This window comes from Odontesthes bonariensis, chromosome 10 (assembly GCF_027942865.1).
Source record: "Odontesthes bonariensis isolate fOdoBon6 chromosome 10, fOdoBon6.hap1, whole genome shotgun sequence".
In the NCBI taxonomy this organism is placed as follows: domain Eukaryota; kingdom Metazoa; phylum Chordata; class Actinopteri; order Atheriniformes; family Atherinopsidae; genus Odontesthes; species Odontesthes bonariensis.
The window spans coordinates 18,373,213-18,398,011 of NC_134515.1; the positions used below are offsets into that span (position 1 = coordinate 18,373,213).

The 24,799-nt window shown below is 41.2% G+C and overlaps 2 protein-coding genes across 3 annotated transcripts; both read right to left on the minus strand.

Moving 5' to 3' along the window:
* Window positions 1-72: 72 nt before the first annotated feature.
* On the minus strand, window positions 73-12,464 carry mapk14a (mitogen-activated protein kinase 14a). 2 transcript variants are annotated; one of them, XM_075476638.1, is made up of 12 exons: window positions 12,103-12,464; window positions 10,005-10,134; window positions 9,780-9,838; window positions 6,398-6,509; window positions 5,407-5,436; window positions 5,147-5,194; window positions 4,932-5,046; window positions 4,767-4,838; window positions 3,571-3,650; window positions 1,616-1,694; window positions 1,348-1,521; window positions 73-1,248 (listed from the first exon to the last, which is right to left on the minus strand). In XM_075476638.1, the coding sequence occupies exons 1-12, from the start codon at window positions 12,219-12,221 to the stop codon at window positions 1,184-1,186; spliced, it is 1,083 nt and encodes a 360-aa protein (XP_075332753.1). In that variant the 5' UTR covers window positions 12,222-12,464; the 3' UTR covers window positions 73-1,183. The 2 variants fall into 2 exon arrangements, with proteins under 2 accessions (XP_075332753.1, XP_075332752.1); XM_075476637.1 differs by lacking the exon at window positions 3,571-3,650 and adding an exon at window positions 4,027-4,106.
* A 380-nt stretch (window positions 12,465-12,844) lies between these two features.
* Window positions 12,845-24,723, minus strand: elapor1 (endosome-lysosome associated apoptosis and autophagy regulator 1). The gene is made up of 22 exons (XM_075476639.1): window positions 24,578-24,723; window positions 22,688-22,808; window positions 22,366-22,546; window positions 22,118-22,265; window positions 21,964-22,044; window positions 21,755-21,860; window positions 21,494-21,643; window positions 21,159-21,247; window positions 20,879-21,056; window positions 20,128-20,256; window positions 19,588-19,678; window positions 19,340-19,445; window positions 19,082-19,219; window positions 17,926-18,189; window positions 16,964-17,140; window positions 16,731-16,881; window positions 16,067-16,160; window positions 15,582-15,683; window positions 14,462-14,588; window positions 13,923-14,101; window positions 13,637-13,802; window positions 12,845-13,551 (listed from the first exon to the last, which is right to left on the minus strand). Exons 1-22 carry the CDS (start codon window positions 24,677-24,679, stop codon window positions 13,465-13,467), a joined length of 2,967 nt encoding a protein of 988 aa, XP_075332754.1. The 5' UTR covers window positions 24,680-24,723; the 3' UTR covers window positions 12,845-13,464.
* Between the last annotated feature and the right edge of the window lie 76 nt (window positions 24,724-24,799).

The following is a 24,799-nucleotide window of genomic DNA, read 5'->3' on the forward strand; positions in this document are numbered from 1 at the left end:
TTAGTTTACTGTGAAATCACTCAGGAAGAGAGAAAAGTATTGGCTTAGAAATAAAGACATAAGTAACAGCAGTCTCTTAAAAATAAGTCTTTATTTTGTTAAAGGGCTGGAGATTGCAGTTACTCTGCAGGACTGAAAAATATCTTAAGGGATCTTTCGATTGTTACTTATAAATATCACCTCCACACAGTATAAATACAAATCCCTCTTTTTAACAGTTATGCAGTATTTCTATAATAGGTTATAGTATGACACTTAAAATCTTTGTAAACCCAAAAAACAAACACACTTGTGGACAAACACACTGTCTTCACGTACATGCTAACGATGATTGCTTGATAACTACAAAAAGTCAGATTTGAGGATCATGGCACAGGTATTTACATGTTTTTAAGCAGAGCCCCCACCTATGAATATTCTCTTCCTTTTCCCCCCCAAAGGTGCCTTGTTAAAAAGCATCTTTAAACCAGCAGAGGCTCAGATTGTTCCGTGTAAGAGGTTCACAGGCTGTCTAAACTATAAAACTAAACGTTGAAATGTGTGAGATTCAGTTGGTGTGCATTGAAGTTCAACAACTACACAGAACAGGCACGTCCTGAATGAGTCAAATATCGAAAGAAAAACATAAAATCTACCTCTGTCTCATATGAATCCCTTCCGTGTATTTTTTTTTTTTCTAAAATACAAGAAGAATCGCATTGATGAAAAGTGTCTGAGTGCTGTATGTTACAGCTTGACAGGGTGTGGGGTAGACTAGCTTACTTCTTTTTCAACTGATAGAGAAAAAGCTTATAAGTTACTAAACAGGAAATTTAAAACACAAAGTAGCACAGCTATAGGTTCGGGTATTTCAGCATCTCGGTGTCACAGTGATGAGTCGTCAAAGTTTTAAATTTTTTTTTTAAATCTGACGGATATAAAAATCATTCGGGTGTTGGCAAGAAGCGACATTGCCCAGCAACAGACCATTTACATTGAGTGGTTTATAAATAAGGACAATAAAAGCTGGTCCAGTTCTTGCTTTCGTTGTGCTGGTAATGATATCCTCACAGTTAATCACCGACATTTTTTTTTTCTGAAATAACAAAGACGAAGAAACGGCTGACAGGCAGTGCGATGTGTGCCTGAGAGTTTAACACTAATGCACGTTAAAAAGGCTGACAGACGCGGGCAGCTCATCTCCTCACTCCATGTCATCCTCGTCAAAGATGGGTGGCACGAAACTACACACCTCCTCGTAGGTTAATCCTACAAGACATGAGAGCATTTTATGAAATCAGAACTACAGGGAAATCAAACCACTTCCCTCGTTTTATTTGTTTCAACTCTTAAGATAAGAGGACGTACGTTTCCACTCCTCGATCTCGAATTCCCGGCTCTCGTAGCTCTGGTCGTAGGGCTCAGCCTCAGGCTCGTCTTCTGGGTCGTGGTACTGAGCGAAATAGGAGTGAGCCAGAGCCTGAGCAGCCGTTATCCGCTTGTCTGTATCCAGAACCAGCATTTTCTCCAGAAGGTCCACAGCTTGAAAGAAATTTTTTCAAAAATGTTAACATAAGAGTCAATAGGTTGCAGAATTGAATCACAAATAGTCTATCCTCCATAGGAAATGCATTACCAAGTGGGTTGGCACCAATGAATACGTCAGCAAAGTTCCTCTTAACCATCTGTGGCAAGGAGTTGATGTAATTTCTGGCCTGAGAAATTAAATGGACACAGAAAATGGAAAAAAAAAAAAAAAGGTCAGAACTAGTAGCAACACGCCACGAAATGTAATTTCATGCTACCAGTTCTGTTCAAAGTAATCACCTGCATCAAACCATCAATGCTTGATAATTACATTTCTGACTACCGATGGGACAGTTTGTTATGTATGTAATGCAGCAAAGGGGACATGTTGATATTCAATCTCAAGCTCACTGTAACAGTTTCAGGTCAGAAGCTAAAATGAATTAGTCAAAACTGTAGGGAATTTCTCCCTTTGCCTGCCTCACAGAACAGATTTCCACATAAAAAAGGTATCCTATTCTTCCCTTAGATTGCGTTTTGTTGCTTTCCTGCTTACTTAAGGGATTCTCTGAGCTATTTGTGATGATGTAATTCGCGCTTTGAGCTGCATCAGTGCTTTAGTCTTGCTGCGAGTCTGCTCACAATATCTGCCGTTTGCTCGACTACTGTTGTTCAACTTTGCTTTTTCTGGCTTACAGGCTCCATGCCCTAAAACGTTGTGCACGATCACATTAAAATGAACATGTTCACGCATGCATATTTCCAGTGAATTTTGAAGTGAACAAGGCAGTTTCTAAAGAACACTAGAAACCACAGACTGAATTCATAAAATCTTCATGCAACATGCATCCTTGGGGCCCGTGTTGCTGTACATGATAGTCCTTCATAATATTATGTGTCATATAAGGAGGATCAGCGGGAGGAAGTCATAAAATAAGTGAAAAATGAACTTGAAAAAGGTCATTTTGGCACTGGGAACTTAGTTCAGTTTCAGATGGTGAACTATGAACATGTTCGGTTTAAACTGGACTTTAAACTAGTTGTTGTGAAGTGTGAACTTGCACAACATTTCCTTCCTGCTCTTTAACTTTTTTTTTTCTCACTGCAACAGTGAGAGGCAGTGGCACTGAACAGAGGGAGAGGTTTCGTCGTTCATTCTTGAATCGTTTCTGTGCATTCTTCCTGCGTTCTGCACCACAGCCTGTGTTGGCTGAACATTAAAAGTGAGATGGCTGGTAACAGGTATAACCATCCACTATTTCTTGGTGCGATAGTTTATAATAAACGAGGCCCTTCAGTGAGAAGAATGAATTATATCGTAATGCACTTTTTAATTAAAACAAACAAAAAGATCTTGAATATTTGAATCTAAGAAACTGTTAATGGTCAGTTTCCCAGTGAATTAATCAAGGCGTGTAGAAGAAATAATCCCAACAATTAAAGTACAACTAATGCATTAAAAGAAACGCGTCGAGAGAAGCAAGCAAGAAAAAAAACAGAACAAAATCAGATAGAAATTACTCTTAAAGCCAGACAATTGTGTTAATAACTACAATAAACAAGAAGGAAGCCTTGCCATTTGTTGTAAAGCTGCAAGTTTTACCACCAGCTCAGTGCTCATCTTTGCGACCACGATAACAATGCAGCAGGCGTATCAGACACCTCACAAATACCATGATTACGTTGGAAAAATGAACAATGACTCTTTCACTTTTGTTTCTGGGCACAAGGAGCTCAAGGAGGTCTGAGTAAAGTGCATTAAGTGGTGTGGTAATCCTTAGAGCCCAGCACTCACACCATAATTATTAACACCTTCACTGACTCATCACCAAAGACGGGCTTCTTTGTCTTGGCTGCGGCGTCTCCGACACAGACGGATGTGAGAGCGAAGAGCACACGTGCCGTTGCTTTAACAGACTGATGAAACCTTACAAATACTGCGTCTGAATAAGGATTTATTGTTGAAAAACCGTCAATCACTCAACATCTGTGCAGGATACTGAGGCAAGAGCTGTGCAGGGAGTCAAACTGTCAACCCTCTCAGGAACTGTGGGTCCTGCTCACCTCGTGGCTGGGCATCCTGTTTATTAGATTTGCTGGGGGCGTTCCTGTCAGACGCATTATCTGCCGAAGCTGGTTTATATCTAGGAAGCTTGTGTCAAGGGGAGTATAGCGACAGAGCAGAGTTGGTTAAGAAGCTTTTTCTCAACCTAAAGCCTTTTAGTGCACTACAATGTTACGCTGAAAAGCAAACTTGAGGCGTTGAAGCAAAATGTGACAAAGTGAAAAGAGGACACTCTTAGATTTAGAGAACAGAAACAATCAGGACGTAGTTGTGTCACAATAATCTCACAGCAAACACTTCATTTAAAGAGAGAGAGAGTGAGTTCTCGATCCGACAAGCATGAAGGGTGGAAAACATGCTGTCAGTCCGAAAGCAGAAGCATCAAGCTGTTGCACAGCAGAGAGGCAGGTTAAGAGCAAAAGAAAGAAAATTCTTGCACATCTTTGTGAACTCACAGAGTCTGAAGATAATTTCATCAAGAGCTCTGGCCCTGGTGTTCCGACGAGCAGCATGATTAACTTCAACTGATCAATGTCTACCAGCACACAGTGAAGGAAGACCAGGCGCTGGATGGGGGAAAATTTGTGCTCTGACCTCCTGTTAAACTTTCATCAATTAGAAAACCATGTGACATATTCAGTCATATTTAGTTTGAAATGTAACCTGTGGAGAATAAGGAATGAATTTATACCGACAGCTTCAAAGAAAAAAAAGGGAAAGAGGGCAAAGAGAAGCTCGGCAATTAGTCAGAAAAAAGGGTGTCAGAAGGAGGGAATGTAAACTCGACTGTAAGCACAGACATTAGATGATGGACACATACAAAGACCAACAGCAGTGCACGCAGAAAGTGGAGCTGAGCCAATGATGCATACTGACAGGGTCGAAGTGGAAATATTACTGAAAGGTTATGAGTCAAGCTGGAGAGAAGAGTGGAAACATTGTGTCATATCAGTGTTACACAAAACGTCTCAGACAGCATCGTGTTGGAGGAGAAAAGCAGGTTTGTACGAGCAGAAAGACAAAAGACGCATTGCAGATCATCTTCAACTGTGGTGGCAAAAACATGAGAAATCAGTCCCACTGAGACAATGTTAATGTTCTTTTAAACGCTTCGATTCGATTGTCCAAACTGTGTTTCGGAATATGGACTGTGGGGAGCGCTGCGCGTTCTGAACTCTTTAAATGAAAAGGATACGGTCTGTGCCAGGAAACAGAGTTTTTCCAGTGAGAAGTTCTGCCATTATACACCCCACTGACCAAATATCCACTGAAACACAGAGAAGCAGGACACCCACATGACTCATCTATCGTGGAAAAACAGAAAGGAAAGGAATCGGAGGAGCTTTTCGATGACACCTACCTGTCATGTTGTAATGCATCCAGTTCAACATGATCTCCGGGGCACGGTACCAACGGGTTGCCACGTAACCGGTCATCTCATCATCCGTGAGCCGCGCCAAGCCAAAGTCCAAAATCTGAGAGCAATTTAAGTGCAAAATGGCTGGCTTGTTACCAAAATATTCCCACCTGCACAATGAATTGAGATGAAGTGACTAAAAACTAAAGTTAGTTGACCTTCAGCTCGCAGTCTTCATTCACAGCCAGATTACTAGGTTTCAAATCCTGTGGGAAAGAAAGCCATTCATTTGTAAGAGTCAAGTTCACACAGCTAACATCATGGAGCGATAAGGTGTCTTTTAGGACTTCCCTTCACTATTTTCAAAAGCTCGGCACAGCCAAGTGGAAGATTATTTTCCTCGACACACACTTCTCCCCCAGATTGGGGTCCAAGACAGGGTGACATTTATCAGACAAAAATCAATCCCGGCACTTACTCTGTGAATGATGTCTGCCGAGTGGATGTACTGCAGAGAAACAGAGAAATTGACATCCGTTTACATTGATTTAGAACAGCGAAATGTGCCAGCAGAACTGAGATAGGTCAAAACCACTGATTCACTTCACTTGAACATTAGAAGGGCAGCTGAAAGAAACAGTCATCCGCTTTCTTTCTAAAAGTTAAGACAAGAAAACCACCAGTCTTGTCTGTCCGCTAAAGACTTCATCCAAAGGGAGTAAACATGCACCTTTACCAACTCTTTTACCATGTAATACATATAGTCAGCACAAAAGTTCTTACAGTTTTACAATTGCTGTATAAGAGGTTTTAACACTACAGGGGACAATCAGTAAACGGTAAAATAGGTCTTCACTCTGTATGTACACACATAACAAAGAAGTGAAACCAAACTACACGACAAAATTGCTGATAGAGGATGTGAAAGTGCTGAAAAGTGGAACAGTTTAGGGACCAGGATAGGTTGGCCTCGCTAGCAAGGTAACAAACTAGATATGCAACGTTGATAAGGCCACAGAGATGTCACTTTGTTTAACGGTTGGCCATCACCATCTTGGGTTCTGTAAAAGCAAAACACGATCGTTTCTACCACGAAGTGGTACATTTTAACAAAAACACTTCCAGAGTCTGACTCGCTTTTTGAGGAACCTGTCACACTTCTGTGTTGAATTTTCAGCTTTAAAAATTCTATTTGGTGGAATCACAAGTCCTTGTAGCCCAGTGTGGCCAAACTGGTTCAATCCAGGTCAATGAAAGAAGAAAAAAAAAAAAAAAAAACAAACAAAAAAAAAAAAAACAACTCACTGAACGTGCCTGATCTTATCATGGTGAGTTTGCCAGACAGCACGCAGAGTATTCAGAAGTGTTTATGTAAAGCAGATATGAGAAAATATGTTTTTTCTCGTGCAATTCTGCAAGAAAGTGAGCAAGCACATTTGAAAAAGGCCTGCTCAAAAGAATAACCGCACCTTTAATCCTCTGAGGATCTGGTATATGAGGAACTGCACATGGTCATCTGTGAGTTTCTGGCATTTCACAATGTTGTTGAGATCTGCCCCCATTAGATGATTCACCAGATACCTGTCAAACACAAAAGACTGTCATCAGAGTTTGAACACACAGATATTTCACAGAAAATTCTCCATGCATATAAAGCCTGATGGATGTAAAATAAACACTTTGACCTTGCAAACTAATTTTCCCATTGATGTTTGCAGCCTGCAGCAAAATTTCCCATTTGGCTATGAACGCTTAAACCGGTTTTGCGGCTTCTCCTTTCCACTCTTAGTTCTCTCTGGAGGCACCCGAAAAGGCCAAGCCCTTATTGAATGGAATGACATTTAACAAACATACAGATAAATGAGCTAAACAGCACTGCGTCCGTGGATAATTCCAATCTAATCCCAGAGCTGTTTAAAATGCCCAGGCGGCTCTTACAGAAGACTCATAGCAGGACGCTGGCGCGGCAGTGCTCGAGTCAGAGCTCACAGCGCCCCATCAGTCTGCTGCTCAACAAATACCCATTTCATGAATACTCGTATATTCTCTCACAGTACAGAGAGCGGGGGCTTAAAATAGCACCTGAATGTGCTTGAACGTGTTTTCAGCAGCACACACAGGGACACAGACACTTTCCAAAGTTCACCCGCCTTGGAAAAATGGCTTATATAAATAGTGACCCCCGCTCGCCTCTCCTACAGAAACAGGGGAATGACTGGAGCACTAAGGAGGCTCACCCTCCGTGTTGTGACTCGCCATTATTTTTAGAGCTAAGAGAATCCAAACTAAGAGCGCCTGCATGCCTGAGATTTTTCCTCGATATTACAGTGAAGTCACACAAACCTGCTTATTTAGTCACACCCTCTCTCTCTCTTTACTACAAGAGTTGAGTCCACACGTGTGACCTTGTGTTTGCCTGACATGATATCATGCTAATCTTGGAGGAGGGTGTGGCCTCTTGAGCCAACAGTTCTCCACTGCAACAGCAAGCAGAGCCACTGCAGCTGAAAGAGTGAGGAAACGTTGCAGTATTTCTATGAAGGTTCAAATAGTGACGTGTGTCAATTCTGCAGAGCTGCTGCATAAATGTACTATTTAACACAAGCAGACATATCACAGAGAGGTCAATCAAAACTGATGAAAGAGAACCAGAGTTACCGAATATTGGAATGCAGCTTGAATTTGTTTTTACTTGTCAAAGCCTTGGGAGGCACTTTACTGATGACAGGAGGAAAACTGCATCACGCTGGACACGCGCACCAGCTTCCTCTGTCAGTGAACTTTTTCACACTTGGCATTCAAATGAATCTTGGGTGTTCTGAGTCATTTCGGGAGCCAATTTCTTCAAATGAACCCAAAGAATCGGGGTTGGAAATTGTTCGGAGTCTGTTTTCACACGTGTGCAAGACAACGGGAGACTGTGTGAGACTTGTTCTCACAACTAGACAAACTCCCAAATGGGGGCAGGACGTGATGCAGGATGCATGCTAAGGGAATTGCAAAGCCAGTCAATGAGCCACCAGTCAGCACGGTTACACGCACAGTTGACTCAAGCTAACGTTACAGCCCGACTCGGCCATTTAACTGGACCGTTGTCAGTATACAAGCAGGGGAGTGAAATCATGTCACTGACCAACTGCCTGATGCCACAACGCTGTGGACTGTGTGAGAAAACATTCAAGACATTCTGCCGCTTCTGACTTTCTCTGTGGGAGATCGGTGTTCAGAATCACTGCACAGTTGTCTTTTTGAAGTTTAATGAATGATTTGGTTAGATGACCCGGCAGTTACAAACTCAGGCGTTGACACACAGTCTTAACGGGATTCTTTTCAGTCAGAAATTCACACGTTTGGCCGTCTGACGAAAGAAACAGAAAAATAAGTGAGCAGCTTTTATTGGGAATTCAGGTGTATCAACATAAACGTAGCCTGGTTTTAAGAATCCCCATTTTGTACTATTTCAGGCAGAATAACATGTTTGCATGCATTTCAAAAGCCCAGTTTTGGTTGGACTAATAATTCTGTTTCTGCTCGTGTCACGACGTGCTTAAAGTTGACCGTCATCACATGAACTTTTGTGTTTTGCCACAGACAGACAGTCTGCAGCCTGGCAACACGGACTGTCTTGTGACTGTAATCTCAGGAGAACTGAGCTGCTTTGCAAGGTAGCTTAACCGTATGTGTACCATCTCTGCTAGTCTCTTCTGTAATATGAAACAAGCCGTAAAAAAAAAATTTGCACAAACAATTTTTTAAAAATGCGTGTAATTTATAATTACATCTATTCATAAGTTTAAATGATTGTTTAGACTGCTCTCAGCCAACTAGATTGATCAAGAGACGACGTACATGAGAATCTCAGATCTCAATAAAGCAATTTCCTGGGGGAAACCCAATGTACTCACGGATTGCTTAACTGCTCTGTAATATTTCTCTAACAGAAATCGAGTCCTGACACAAATGGTTTCAGCTGATTTTCATTTCTCAAACTAATGGGAAAAGTTTAGAAATTCCTACTTCTGATGACAAAGCAGATGTCGACACTATATTGCTCCTCTGTGAGAACGTGAAAATCTCGAGAAAGGCAGGTCTTGCAGTTTCCACTGTTACATTTCAGGAAGCACTAAAAACTAACCCAAACAGACTTTTCTCCTCACGAGTTTACATTCTCCCCAAGCATTTCTGTTTGGGTTTTTTCTCTTGCGTGCGTGTTAAACAAGAGAAAACATTTTTTAAATGTTGTTGACCAAGGCCTCAGGTAACCAAGTGGGTGCTGCACTCCCTGCTTCAAAACAAAATGCATGACTCATTTTCGACTGGGAAAGTGGCTCCACGTCACATTCTTATGTTGGGTGTTATTTTTACTAAAACGGTAAATCTGATCTTGATGCACGTGTCTTGAAGTGAGACAATCTAACAAACCACAAAGGAGGATGTTACACGTGAGGGCTTTGTCGCTGTCTGTTCACTTTCCACTTCTAAGGGCTTTCCAGATCAAACAAACAGTGACTACCTGTTTGCGACAAGCAATGCGGATACTCTATGATTCACAAAGCCAGAATTCAGTAAACATAAGGAAAGAAGCTGCTGATGAAAACCTCCTGTAAGAGGCCAGAAAGTGAATAAGTAACAGACCGGACAGTCTAAAAAACGTTCCAGTGTGTTTAGTCTGTTGGCCTGTTTCCAGGTGGTTTCCAGCCACACTTAAATTGTCTGCTGCCGAGAAACTGAAGGCAGCGTTAACATCCCTTTTGTTAAAAGTATGCACATGTAGCTGTAGTGAGCTAAAAGGGTGTGGAGAGGGAAACTCGTGTTCATGGTAATTGCTTTAAATGAGCTCATTTGACTTACACATCATTGAATTCCTTCAAACTAGTAGCAGGGGAGAAGACATCTAAGAGGCCAATAACCTGCAACAAACACAAACACAAGAGTCACACTAAAACAGAGGGTAGAAATAAAGCTTCATTAAGCTGCAGAGTTTTTTCTAAAGTAAACACGCTGCAGTGGATAACACTTTGTACCTTTAGCCTGTTTACCAGGGAGAACAAGGGGAAGAAAAACAACCCTACTCACATTTTCATGCTTCATGTGTTTAAGCAACCGCAGCTCTCTGTATGTTCTTTTGGCGTGGATCATGGACTGAAAGGGACGAGAGAGCTTCTTCACAGCGACCTTCAAACCCAGCTTCATATCAAATGCAGAACTGTTGGAGAGAGAGCAAACATGAGAACCTGAATCATCAGTAATATTACACATTACATGTGTAAACCTGCCATTTACTAATTCAAATAGCAAAACCTTCCAGTGATGAACATTAACTTTGCATTTCGAACAAGACAGTAACTTTGGAAAAGCAGGCTTGTCCCCTTTCAGTTGATGAGTTGAAGCATTTCATACAGCTTAGAATAGGCTGAGTTTGCTCTAGAAACCAAATTAGGTACACTAAGAGCTGCTGAAGGCTAAGAAAAGGGCAGTATCAGCAGAAAATATCACCCCTCAGCAGATTGTGAACAGTACTGGCTGTCCCCCTCCCTGAGGACTGACTGTCTCTGACCAAAACCCAACACATCCTTCTCTGCAGCTCACCTGTCATGGCTGGTGAAAACGCTGCCTGAGAGAGATCAGATACCAGTGTTGAGGATGCACCAAAATCACCTAGACTGCAGTCAAATAGTCAAAATGAATGTTATATCGTTTCTGAAACCTTTTCTCCTCTCCTTTCTCCTTGACAGAAAATTCATGAGGATTTGGGAAAAGACGAGCACAGTGCTGAGAGATTACAACTGCTCTTAGACTAGGTTGGAGAAATATGTGACAGGTGTTACTGTAATGTGCCTGCCATGGTAAAACTGCAATATAAAGGACCAATAAAATCCATTAAAACACAGGCTTGGCCAGTGTTTAATTCCCTGGTCAACCCTGTCCACGTATTAATGTCAAAAACACTGAAGAGTTTAAAGTGTTCTTGATGGTCAGACGGGACAGCTTTTTTCAATGCTCATAAGACAACATTACAGTAATATATGTATTAAGGGGGGGGCTCAACTTATGAATATTGTTAAACCAAAACAAATGTTATGGACTTTTTTTTATACTTCCATTAAAAAATAAAATAGATTCTTACAGTTAAAGCCCTAACATAAACGCTTACTCTCTGAATATATGTTTGAAGAGTCCACGCACTGCCCAGTAATCCGACCAGCAACAGATTATTACATTGCCTAGCAACAGCACAGCTGGTCTCATCCATTCGCAAAACAGACATCTGCTCACTAAACCAAGTGTTCCACTGATGTGTCCCAGATAGTATCCGCACAGCCCATTTAATCACCGGGCCAATGCAACTGGTCCATCCTCTGAAAGCGTACCTTTTCCCACCAAGATGCAGAAAGAAAACTCCACCCGTCACCAAGGTCCTTTTCTCTGGCTTTGTAAATGTAAATGCATCTGTGCTGCAGATTTGTCTAATAATTAACAAGAACATTCACTGTGGAGCAGTTTTTATGACGTTACCATAAACATAGTCTGAAATGAAAGGTTTTTGGGGTTTTTTAACGAATCCACTCGTGTGATGTTTGCTCGAAGAGGAATTTGACTTCTGTCTGGTTAAAGTGGCTGTATAATAAATCAATAATTGTTATCATTAGATTAGATCATTTCAATTGACTTAAATTACTAAAACAAACAAAACAGACGTTCATACTTGAAAAGCTGAATAATTTGGCATTTTATCTTATGACAAATTATCCAATATTAACTAACCATATACATACATGCAACCATGCACATTATGTTAAAGGAAAAAGTGGAAATCAGATCAGCAGCTACAGTCTACGTGTAAATCGAAATGCAGGTCATTCAGTCACTTCTCGTACAGATCACTGATATCATTTTTACTTTTTCAATAGTTTAGTCTCCTTGTACGTAGGAGATTTCCAGTCGGATGACTGGAAATTAGATAAGTACAGCTGTTAGAAGTGCATAATATGTCATAGATAAGTCGCTGTTTCCTGTTAAAAGACACATCGGGGCTCCACCTTGCTAGCCAACAATCAGGACGAGCTAACCTAACTTTAGCTCCTGCAACACAGGCCTCGTCAAAATGAATGGAGGTGAAGTTCAGTGACCAGAATTCTTCACGTAACTAAACTTTACGTAAAAACTGCTTTACCAAACGGATCCGTAGGCGCCAGAACCCACAGGGGACAGGCTTTGGTACCGTTCCGGAACTTCCCATATCGTCTTGTTGACCTCCTGTCGGTAAAACTTGGGTCTCTCTCTCTGCGACATTCCTGCAGAACCAACTGCCGACCACCAACAGACTTTCTGCACTGAGGTGGCTAACCGAAGCCGTGCACAGGATTTCTTCACCCGAATAACTAAACTAGCTGGAAAGTTAATGTTTCTCTTCGCAAGAGAACTCGACGCAACCTTAAGTGCCGAGGTTGTATTCTCTAGAAAGTTGCAGAATCACTGCCTGCTAAGTGCAGCACTCTCAGCTCGTCAAGTTATTTGTTCCTCCTTCAGTCTAGGAACTGCTGCCGAGATTTCAATAACATATCGCGAGATGAACAACACCAGACAGCTGAGCCACGAAAAGGGGACAAAACAAGTACTAAACCAAAAATTATTTAAATAAATCCAAAATATTCTGAAGTTGCAACACGAAAAATAAAAAATAATTAATCCGCACAGTAGTCTCTGGTTTAGGGTTAGAGTTAGGGTTATGGAGGGGATGGATTATGCCCGAGTACATGAACTGTGTAGCATTAACATTGAACAGTAGCCTACTTTGTTGTAAAAAGAAAGAGAAGGTGATGTTTTCACATCATCTGTCAAGTGTAAATACCATGCATATTTAATATCTAAAAGTACATCCTCATAATATGATTAAAATTCACACTTTTACACAATTGTATTTACCTTAGTTGAAGCAACCTCCATTCTTTTATTAAATTATTTGGATAATCTTTTACATGATCTAACATAGAATACCCAAAGGCAGCATTTAGGTCATGCTAACTGTAATTCCTTGAGTTGTGCATTTTGCTGTTTGTCATAGTACACAAAGTTTTTATTTCATAAAATAGCACACTTTCAGTAAATAAAATTCACATATTATCAAATAACTTTATAAGACTAAACAGTGGCTTAATGAACACAGTACTCTGATATGGGGAAAAAAAGGAGGAAAACAAATATTTTTTTTAAAAAATCACAGTCGTACACTTTTTACACATCTTCAAAAAACGTCCTCCACATTTGAATAGTTTTGAAAAAAACTTTAAAAGTACAACAAATCTCCATATGGAGGCTTTGCATTTCAGTATTAGGCTTGACAATGTAGCATCTCACAAATAATACTAAATCAAATTTCCATTTTTTTTATGTGAACTCTCTCAGTACAGTATTACTATCTTTAGTAATAAATTAAAAACAGCCCGTGTCTGTTTTTGGACTAAACAAAGACTCTTGGAGTGGTACTGACATTTAACACTAAAACTGAAGACTGAAGATCTGCTCATCATCTGATTTAAGCGTCATCAGAGTCCTCTTCGTCTGGTTGGTGGTATGAAGAGGATGACTTAAGTGGAACCGAATCAAATCCGTCCGATGTTCTCTGCAAACACATTAATAACGTCAGGAAGTGTAATCAGTAGGCTCAAGTGACTCAGTGCAAAGTTTTTTTGGGGAGGGTTACTGACCTCTCGTGAGAAAGACTTAATTTTGGTAAAGAATGAGTTCTTGGTGAGGTCCATTAGGTCATCCTCTGCATCCTCTCCCTCCATTATTGCACAGCTGTCCGCGGTGGGCAGCTCACACTCTTTACCTCCAGAGGTCATCATCAACCTGGAGTATTTATACTGCAGCCTACAGGTGGGAGATGACCAGAATAACATCTTAGATATAAGGTATGGTCATGGTATTAGCTAAGATCCGGTGGTCGCCTGTTGGAAACATTCAGGGAAATGTAAAGCACAATGGTCTCACTTGCGTGTCTTCTTCCAAAAATAACAGCTGATACTGATGAGCAGAGCGGCAGCGATCACTCCTGTGGAAACACCAAACTTGAGCCAGAAATCCAGAGTCACACAAGCGCTGACTTTCTGTGCAGGTAGCGACTCTCCTCCGTAACACTGCAGAGGCTGCTGCCACACATAGGTGGTTCTCTGTGACACAGGAAGTCAGATTTTCTCATCATTTTGAATATCTCATTTACAACAACAGTTCGAGATTTTGAGACATACACATTTTTGCTTTCTTGACTGATACCACTCTCCGTTTGACGTAAAGCTACGGCCACCAGAAGATTAGGTATTGGCAGACAGATAAAAGATGCTCTACCAGTTTTATATCCCGTACATCAAGCGAATAAAAGACAACACTCTAAGCAACTAAACCATTGCAAGGAAAGGAAAACGAACACCATCTATCATTTTTTCTTTGTGTGTGATGGACCGGTGATGGATTTGTGGAGCTCAGGTGTTAGAATGATTTTTGTCATTAAGTTCATGGCTGTGGAGCACTACCTGTATTCCCTGGATGCAAGCGCTGACAATCTCCCTGTAGTGGTTTTTAGTGCAGAGAGGACACGCATGCTGGCTCTGCCGAAGGAAATGGAAAGAACAACCATCACACGTCCCCTCAGAACAGTTACTGTGAAGGAAAACCAGATCAGGGAGACGATTACAAGCTTTAAAATTGCAATGTGTGACTATACCAAAGATCCATGAGAAACAGCTTGTCTGATTTGATGATTAAAACAGTATTTCTATGATATATCATTGTCTCGCTAAATTAGTTAGTACAATAAAATTAGCCATTTATATCTATTAGCACAGCAGGTCTTTCTTTCTATATTGGCTATATTACTGCCATAAAGGAAAGTTATTGTTCAGGTGATGGGTGGATCCAGGGGAGAGAAATGTTGAAATCTGACTGGCTGGCCCTGAAGTATCCCTGCCCAGTCACTGGTAGCTTGACTCTTTACAGTGGAGAAAAAGAAACAAACTGTGGCACTTTAACCACTTTTTACAATTATATTTATGCTGTGTTAATATCTAGTGGGAAAAAGACAATAAAAGGGAAAACAATCCAACTTGAATGTTGATAAAGAGGTACTCTTAAGTGAGAAAGCGGCATTTCTAAATAGACTTTAACATATTAATCACTAATGGACTTTCATTCTACTTAATCTTGGAAGTCCGAATTTCCAAGTTCCAGTCGAAAAAAAGAACTGGAAATTCTAGATCTGCCACTGGTTAAGAGAGCTACAAAGAAGCCGAGAGTAGATTCACGGTTGCGGGCGCTGTGTTTGGAGGTACACACAACAAGAATAAACACAAACGTGGTCTTTCTCAGATGGAAATCGTTGATAAAGAACAAAAGTCTTCTGTGCAGTGTAGAAGTTGCATGTTTTTTCCTCAACAGGTAGTATAGCCTACAATATTAGATATTTGATGCTAGATAGTGTGATGGACAGCATTTGTGATGTTTGCTGTCTCCAACTTAACCACAAGATGACAGTAACTGTTACCCACTGTTCCTATTAGTGACCCTCCAAGTCACTTATAGGAGTCACTTTGTCCACAGCTTTATGCAGCATAATATTAGTAACACAGTGTGAGTATCTGAGCTTATGCACAGTACCTTGGGAGTGTGATGTGGTCTTTAGCAGTGACTGTGGGGTTGCATCTAAGTCTGATGGTGGCTGACCTGCCTTGTTTACAAGTCTGAGTTGTATCACTGGACCTGGAGACATCGGGAAACAACATCATAAACATTTTTGATTCCCACTTACATGTCATTATTTCAAAAATCATAAAACTCCCAGCATCAAATCTGCCAGTATGCATTTGAAAGCATCAGCATGATTTAACCTCTTCACACTAGCCCATTCGAAAGAAAGGGTCCATTGACAGTTCAGCACAATTTAAACATAAATAACACTTTATGATGTCAGTACTACAGGAACACTAGTTCCTCAGTAGTTGCAGTGCACACACAGCAAACACTGTTATCTATACTGTTATCTATGTTTGTTGACTACATCAGCTGAACACATATTTCAGTACAAGTCTAAAAAAAGAAACATTAAAGGGTGAAGTGAATGAATCACTGTTGTCTTTTTTTACTTGTAGTAGAATATGACATCTGGCAGGCTTGACGTTGAGGGGAACAGCCACGTAGGAGAAGAGATGCCACCCAGGGTCGTCTCAGTGGTCATACCTTCACAATTAAAAGACATGGCTCATTAATAACTGATAGATTAGAGACACACAATCAAAACCAGCATCAACATGTTTTTTTTTTCCTTGCAAACAACCCGACAAAGTTGCGTTTATTTGATGCTTCTTCCAAGGCCACGTGTATCTGTAAAATATGAAAATATGTGATGATCCCTTTTTATAACTGTTTCAGAAGTCTGAAGAAGCAGCAAACAAACAAGACCCGTATGAACCTGTATGCTCGCAGGTTTTAAATCCTTTACACATCAGCGTTTTGAGCTTGTAGTGAGTGCTGAATAATGCCACCATGCTGTGTCATCATGCTGGGGTTTGCTAACACAGGACTTTCACAGATATTTTGTCACAAGCAAAAGACTTCATAGATTTTTTCATATTTGAAATGAGATCATAAAAGCAGAAGGTTACAAATAATATTGTCACAAGATGGAGATGGTCACAATAATGACTTCTCTACTTTTTTAATATGACAATGATCAGCAAACTCTTATAGGTAAAATCAGTATTTTCAGAGCACTAACTGAATATATATAGTTGCAGATTCAGTCCATACCGATGAGTGAGTCACCGATGATGAAAGGCTGGGAGGACACCATGCTCTGACTCCTGATGTCAGAGGGAACCACAGTAGACTGACAGATGTATCCTTTAACCACTCTCTCACTCTCCGTTACATTATCCACACAGGAGGCTGGCACTCGACTCTAAGAGGCACACGCCAGGTTAATATGCACATCAAAATGGATTTCACAAAGACAAAAGGCTTTCTGATCACCGATTTCTCACCTCGTTCCCACAAAGACCCAAATTAAAGCGATGGAAATAGCGCAGGCCTTTGTTGGTGAAGCGGGGGCTGCTGTGGAAGCTGGTGACGTTGGACAGAGGAGTGAAGTCGTAGTGCAGCAGGTTCCCTCCTCCCATCTGAACGTTCAACGTACAGTCACTGAGGCAAGCTGTGTGGGCCTGCAGATCCAGGTCAGGGTGTCAGCAAGTGTGTTTACACGCACATTGTCTTGTGTTTACAGAGGGTGGAATAACTGGGATCTGTCTGTGGGAAATGTTCACCTGACGTTGGGCTGAAGGCTTTATTGCGTTTCCTCTCTTCATATTAGAAGAGGTCTTAACAAAAGCTTTGTCTTTTTAGGATTGTAGTACTTCCTTTGGTTCAGAATTAGTTTAGAATTGTTATTTGGGAGTTTTTTTGATTAAACTCTCGATATATATATTCATATTCAAGGGCGAATGGAAAGTAAGCAGCACCTCAGTGAGACCCTCATTCTTTTAGGGAAACTAGCTGATCAATTCAAAATCAAATAGGGCAGCAGCAGCACAAGGGTTTGTGTTTTGATAGAGAAGGTTTGTGGATTGCAGATCGTACAGCGACTGTCTGCTTAAAGATGTAATCAAGGGACAATGTTGATTTTTATTTTTTTTTTGCTATATATCTAATGATGTCCTACTTTCTTCATTCTTTAAACTGCACAGTTAGATGTTTTGTAGGCTTTTGTTCCTTTTAGTACAGATTTTAAAGCCCCCCGCACATTTGGAGTGCAATGTAAAGATGGAATCCTTTTCATCCAATTATATGTACTTTAACCTAATAGTTATGCTTCATTCTATCTGAAAACAGGTTCATGTAAAGAAAAGGAGACGACTAAAAGCTATGAAAGCTACATGTCAATGCAATGTCAAAAACAATGAGGATTTTTTTTTGTTGAATTACTTTGTGGTTGATTTTGGTTTCTTACGTTGTTTCTCTGGGTGTGTGGTCCACACTGAACACAAGCAGCCGCTCCGACGGCCTGACTGGTCCTGATGAAGGTGTTTGGCGGGCAGCTCTTACACGCTCCTGTCGCATTGACCATGTAGTGTCCCACTGGGCAGGGAACACAGGTGGAGTCAGCCTTAAAAGATGTCAGAGCACAGCGACGGCACTGTGAGACCACACCTCCGATCACATTGGTGATGTGGATGGAGTAGATCTTTGCAACGTCAGCACTGAACTTTCTCTCCTGAGGGAAAAGAGACACAAGGGATCATTCAGCAACCATTTTGCACACATATTGTAGTTGCCCACTCAGCTTAAAATAAACACAGCTTACCCCTGAATTATGTACTATATACAGTATAAGACAGAGGCAAAGAGAAAAGAACTACAGAGTGCAAAGTGGTCTTACAGCTCAAGGCTGCCATCTAGAGCACAGTATAATATAAGTATAATATATCAGGGACCAACATGAAACAGTCATTTCAGCGCAAGAACACTCCACTAACTGCCAAAGCAAACGTGAACACCTCAACAGCTTGGAACAACAGGTTTTGGTGAGCATTTAAAAGATCTACAGCTATTATAACTACACTCGTCTTCCCCTCTAACAAACCCTCACACATCCTAGAAACCTTTACATGAATTTTTTTAATCATTATTCAAACTCACTGTAGTGTCTCCCAGTGAAAAGAAGATTATGTACAAAATACATTGCATTGTGTGCAAAAAAGAGACTTTACAAGTTAAATTATGAATAGAGATCAGTTCAAAATGTAGATTTATTTTTTATTTGGTTCAAAAAATTGAATTAGAAAGGAACCGTTTCAATTTCATAAAACCCAGTTTTATGCTGACCTGACAGATTACATTGCAATGACAAGAAATTTAATTAGAAAGTCTAGTTTTCTTTCATTTAGTTTTTTTATGGGTAAACTTGAACCAAAAAGTGTGATTTTACCATGTTTCATACTTCCGTAGGATTTACTCCATAAAGTCCAGTGAGAGTGATGGATGACTGAAGTGAAATAAGTGTCGTCTAACCAGTCAAGGCAATAAACCACTGCGAAATATTCTTTGAAATGGTCAGAAGGTGGTAGACCAGCTGTGAGAGCTGGGATGTGTAACATGTGACTCACTGCGCTGAATTCCTCTGTCCGTTGAAATGTCCAGGTGAAGCTGACGGTGCTGTTGCTCCGAATCAGGTAGGAGTACGACTGCTTCCTGCTGCTGCCTTTCCACTGCTCCACCAAGTTGTTATTCCACTTATTATAGCCCTGCAGAGAAACAATCGCCCTCCATTTATTTGTGCAGTGTCCAACTTATTTGATATGTGTGAGTCCCACACAAACATGCGAAAGCTTTTATGAGACAAAGATGACAGAGAAATTCTTTACCGCCAGGAAGTAAAACTTGCAGTCGGCGGTGCATGCAGTCTCAAAGACAAAGGTGACGCGAGATAGTTCACTCCTTTCACCGTCTTTGGTCATGGATTGAGGCATCCTGTGAAAACAAGGAATATTTTCTAACACATCATACAATTTTTCTCTTAGTTATTCATCCATAATGTTAAGATCTCAAATTTGGGACATAATGCACATACTGGGATATTTTTATGAGTAATTCCATAAAGGAAAATCTTCACCTGTATCCTGGGACAGTGAGCGTGAGCATCAGGTAGTCAGTGTCCTGATCCCCCGGGGTGGTGTATACATACTCTCCGGCTACCTCCCATACTACCATTACCAAAATAAATAAATGTAGACAAAATTAGAAATGCGAAAAGCAGCTCAACTCTTATGTGTTATCCTCCCAGGAATTAATTCACACTCAGAGGACTCAGAGGTCATTCACCTCTCTAACAAAACTCTTTACATTAGGGTGTATCGATTACAAGCAGTTAGGGGTTTAATTTTTAGCACACTTACACAATAATCTTTATTCAGTCGCCACTTGTAAAGCTTTGATTAATTTGGAAATAATTGCTGCTATTTTCTGTTCAGTTGTATCGTTAGTGCTATCCTTCCATCACAGGCTGATTCATATTTCTACTGTCTTCCTGTTCTAAGGAGTCCCTCACAAGTTAATTCGCTCTTATCTGATAGAAATGAATCATTCAGCAAAACTTTATGGATACAATGTCTTCCCTCTTCTGCATGGCGTTCCCTAATGTTGAGTCTCTCACCTGTGTTACGGTCAGAGTCGCTGTACTCTTGACGGAAGACAGAGCTCTTCATGTTTGTCGGCATCGTGTTCCACCATTTGTACTCAAAGCCCATCACTGGCTCTGTGCCAACAGGGCACTTCGTACAAACTGTGAGTAAATAATGTGATACTGTCAGGATATTTTACAAGCCAGTTTTACAATGTAATGACAAATGGCTACATGTTTGATTCTATGTGAATGTGCATGCTTTTTTATGTCACAATTTACACAGACGCAGAAGCAGATGAGAAGTCCAATAATTGTGGAATTCCAGACTTTATGGAAAACTGTATTGCTTGAGTTGAGGTGTTTTCCACGTGTTTCAGTCCAATATGTTTTTGCTGTTCCAAAGCAATTTAATCAGTTCCACTGCATCTTTATCGTGATATTTCATGGCAAAAAACAGACTCAGCCGTACAAGACAAACTGTCTACACTCTCCACACCAGCCATCTCAGACATCAACAGCAGCACAAACTAAGGCACATGTGTTTACATAGAGATAAATGTACAGTATTTTACTGGAATATAACCCAGCATCCCCTCCAACAGCAACCTAAACACCAAAAGACTCCAGCACGAGCAAATAAACTTTAAATTAAATCACTTCTTTCTATTTGGTAAGTAAAACCTGATGTGATACATAATCAACACGTTCCTGCAGAACTCATAATAGCAAAATAAGTCCATTAGATTGACATACAACAACAACAAAAAAAATTATGCTGCACCTGTTCCGTTTGAGTAGGAATCTTTGCTACACGGCTCACAGGTGGAGGAGTTGGTGACAAAAAAGCCCAGGTTACATGGCGGACAGGTCTGTTTCTCCCCTGACGCTGGAAGCTTCGCCGCTCCCGCTGCGCTCTCACTGCAGATCTTGGGCTCAATCCACTTGTACATGAGCTGAGTCTAAGGCACACAGCAAATCAGACACGGGTCAGGGTTGCTACAGAACAATACACCAATTGATTGGTTTTGGGATTTGTCTGTCTCAACGGAGCAAGTCTGTACCTTTCCCTGAGAGTCGCAGGGGGTGTGGGTGTAGAAGTAGTCGCTAGTTGTACATGCAGGTCTTGGTTTGCAGCTCCCCGAACCAGGTTCTGGAAATATCAAAGTCGAGAGAGACGGCCAACAGATGTGCGGGAAAGCACACAGCTTACATCAAGATTCAGTGATAAGAACCCTCTGTAACCATTTAAGCAGTAAATCCTGTATTTGCATGCTGACTGCCTTGCATAAGTGGAACTAAATGCAAATACGTAATCATTGTGAGTCTACTAGAAATAGCTGTGAGCGATAATGATTGGTGGCTGTTGACAGAGAATTACAAATGCAAACAGGCATACCTGCGTATTTGTCTTGTTCACACTCGTGGCAAACAGTGGCGCCCTTGTTGGAGTAGGTATCAGCAGGGCAGGGAGCGCAGCGCGCAGATCCTGCTTTTGAGCTGTGGGTTCCCGGTTTGCAGTGGAAACACTCAGATGTGTAGGCCACCCCTGGAAGAAAGCATCAATCAGCCTTTAATCATTGACAGACACCGGGAGCAGGGGAATAAACACATGTTTAGAATGGCTGAGCGCACAAAAACACTCCAGGCGTTATCGTACCTGAGACCTGAATGTTTCTTAACAGCACAGGTTTGACAGCACTATTCTGCAAAGCATACGCTTTAGTTTTCCAGTACAGCACATTGTTGCCGTTTCTCAGATCTACCTGCACAGAGTCAACAAGCAAGTACTTTTAAAATCAAACCTCCCCAGCAACAACCAGAAGCCAACCAATGTGGTGTAAATGTTGAAGCCTCACTGGGACAAACCTTGTACTGGCTCCAGTTGTTGTCTGAGATCCTCATCCACCGGCTCCCAGAGTCTGTCGACTGACACTTGTCATTCTGGACCTACCAAAGGAGAAAAGTTGACTCAGTATTCCCCCTGCATGCCATAATCAGTCATACAGAAGCAAACACTCACAAAGAACTCAAAGTAGATGCCGTTGTCGGGGTAGAAATATTCAAACGACAGAGTTCCCGTTTTTTTCAGGCTCACAGCATAAGACAGCGTTGCAGTGCACTCGTCTGTGTTTGAAGCTACATAGTCACCCTTTGGCATCCAGGTGGAGCTGTAAAAGCATTGTCAGGAGAAACAGTTGGATGAGCCTTTTAAAGGAAAAAAAAGGGGGTCTTTTATGATAAAACGAGCGAGTTTCAGTCTACACTAACTTGGAACAGTCTGTAGAAGCAGTCTCTTCATTCATCGTCACCCCATGAGTGACAAAACCAGTTGGCAAGCTGTCCCACTCTTCAAAGGCCACACCGGTTCCCAGAGAGTAGGTACCTGCAGCACATTTCTGGCACCGCTGCGACTGCATGTCAAGGAACTCCCCCTCATTACAGGTGAAGGCTAAAGACAAAGGACAAAAACAGAGAAGAAGGGCCGAAATATAAAAGCTCAATGAAGATATACACTCGGCAGTGAGGCTTTGATACAGACTAAGGGTTTGGAGGAGATATCTAAAATAGGATGTAAAAGTAGGACACTTACTGCAGTGAGTGCCTTTGACTGGATCTGGGAGGCCAGTACATATGTCAGCTTTGTTGGGAACCGCCACCCTCCATCTTGAGCCGAGCACGTCACACTCTGTGTACTCAAAGTGATAATCTGACTGCAGGGCCAAAACACAGGTGTGAGTTTCACACGGCTGAAGAATAAACCGAAACTGCTACAATATGCAAATAATATGGAGGAATACACATAAAACAAATTAGACTGATACAGAAACAGCTCTGGCTGTGCAAATGTTCATCAATTTCGATTATGTGGGGTTTTCTTTCCAACAAACTACTCAAAACCTTGGGTTAATTAGAATGTCAGTAAGGCATAAAACTCTAGAATTTCAGAATCTGGAACCAAAGAACACAAAGCAAACCCACTCATTGTGCATTTAATAAAATAAATGGTGCTGTTATTATAATTATATCACTAGGTCGTTATGCACTACCGGCATTCCAGTCCCTCACCAGGCCAGCCTCTTTTACAAATAAAAGGTGATGCTAATATTTGCCATGGAGGCCTTCTCAACTGTTTTCACTTAACAACGATGAGCTGCGGCTTCTGTGCAGCCTTCAGGGCTTATTTACTAAACTCGGGGGAGAAATGCTGATTTGTCGGATTTGTAGGATCCCTATGCAAACATGTCATTTCAGTGTCTCCGCGGACAGCAATAACGCAGGCGGGAAGTTTTTGCTGTGCTGTTACAGTAGCTGACTGGCAAACATCGTCCCGCCCAAGGTGATATCATTTGGGAAAACAATTAGGAGTGAATTAAAACAGTAAAGGTTGCCTTGTTGATCTGACACCATCTGTAACAATCCATTAATACTGTGCTCTGTGTAATCTCAAGATTTGGTTTCTGGTCAACAACAAGGTGTAATATTCCATGGAAGGTCACTTAGTAGACCAATCCAAGCCCACACACAGCCCTGTGGGATTAATAGTTAACAGAAACACAGCAGCAGCAGCAGCACTTCTCTGCCTCTGTGTTTTTCTACTGGAGCTCCGACATTAGCTGTGCTTAGAAATTAATATGGGTCTGAATAGGAGGGTCTAATGTAAAAATGCAAGATGTGCCTTAGCTTAATCACGTCCTTTAAACAAACATGAGGAAACCAAGGCAACAGGACATCATGACAGCTGTGCTTCGAGGTCAAAGAAATTGGCATGGAAACAACTCACCTGCTAGGGCTCCCCCCTGAACTAAAGTTTTGTTAGCTCACTAAAATTGCAATAAAACCATTGCAGCTCCTTGCACTACATTTGTGAAGTAAGGCTTCAAAGTAAGCTGATAAAAAAAAAAAATTTAAAAAGGCGTTCGACTTTTATCAGAAGATACTGCTGTTATGCAAATTGAAAACAGAGACAGGTGGGTGAGGAACACAAAGAGAGTAGTGCAACATATGGAAGCTCAAGTAAAACAAGTGTCTGATAGCCATAAAAACAACACAGATGGGAGCGGACTGTAATTCAAACTCTAGCAAAGGGAATTGTGTGCTTTGCACAAACACAGTATGGGAATAAGATCAAAGTGACTCTGCTGAAACAAACTGCTGTCTGACTGTGATAACAAGTGAGTCAGAGCTCTAATGATACCCTTTTCAAACGCACAGCTTAAACAAGTTTCCTTGCAAATATCTCTAAAGTGTCTGCCATCATTGTGTCCCACAGATCAGTTGGAGCACCTTGGAACTTACCATGGCCTCTTAAAACAAATTAATATTTTGTTTAAGTAAGGCAAAGTTTAAAATAGTATCTCACTCCCCCCAAAAAATTAAAAATTAAAAAAATTCAGAATGCACTTTAAATCTCCACATTGATCTAACAAAAAGAGGTTGTTATTTGTAACGTAATGGCTTACAGCAATGTAAATCTTCTCACCTCTTTGCACATGGGCAATTCCGCAGATGCTTGTGCAAAAAGCAGCCACAGGACAGCTATGCAGTGAGCACAGTGGCTCAGGTGTGCCGGGCCTCGCTGCATGGTCGCGTGCTGTCAGTGCTGAAATGATGGAGATGGAGGAGCAGAGAACTGACCTGCGCCCTCAGGTGCTGCCTCCGCCGGCACTGGAGGCGCGGCTGCTCCCTCAGCAAAGAGCAAATA

Bases quoted from the DNA above. Each gene is read 5' to 3' on its own strand.
- mapk14a (XM_075476638.1), bottom strand. From the start codon at position 12,221: ATGTCGCAGAGAGAGAGACCCAAGTTTTACCGACAGGAGGTCAACAAG. The intron at 10,135-12,102 runs GTAAAGCAGTTT...TCTCTCCAACAG, and splicing joins GGCGCCTACGGATCCGTTTG to TTCTGCATTTGATATGAAGC. The intron at 5,437-6,397 runs GTGCGGTTATTC...GTTTCTCTGCAG, and splicing joins AGATCCTCAGAGGATTAAAG to TACATCCACTCGGCAGACAT.
- elapor1 (XM_075476639.1), bottom strand. From the start codon at position 24,679: ATGCAGCGAGGCCCGGCACACCTGAGCCACTGTGCTCACTGCATAGCT. The intron at 22,809-24,577 runs GTGAGAAGATTT...TTGGCCCTGCAG, and splicing joins AATTGCCCATGTGCAAAGAG to TCAGATTATCACTTTGAGTA. The intron at 19,220-19,339 runs GTAAAGAATTTC...GTTTCTCTGCAG, and splicing joins GCAAGTTTTACTTCCTGGCG to GGCTATAATAAGTGGAATAA.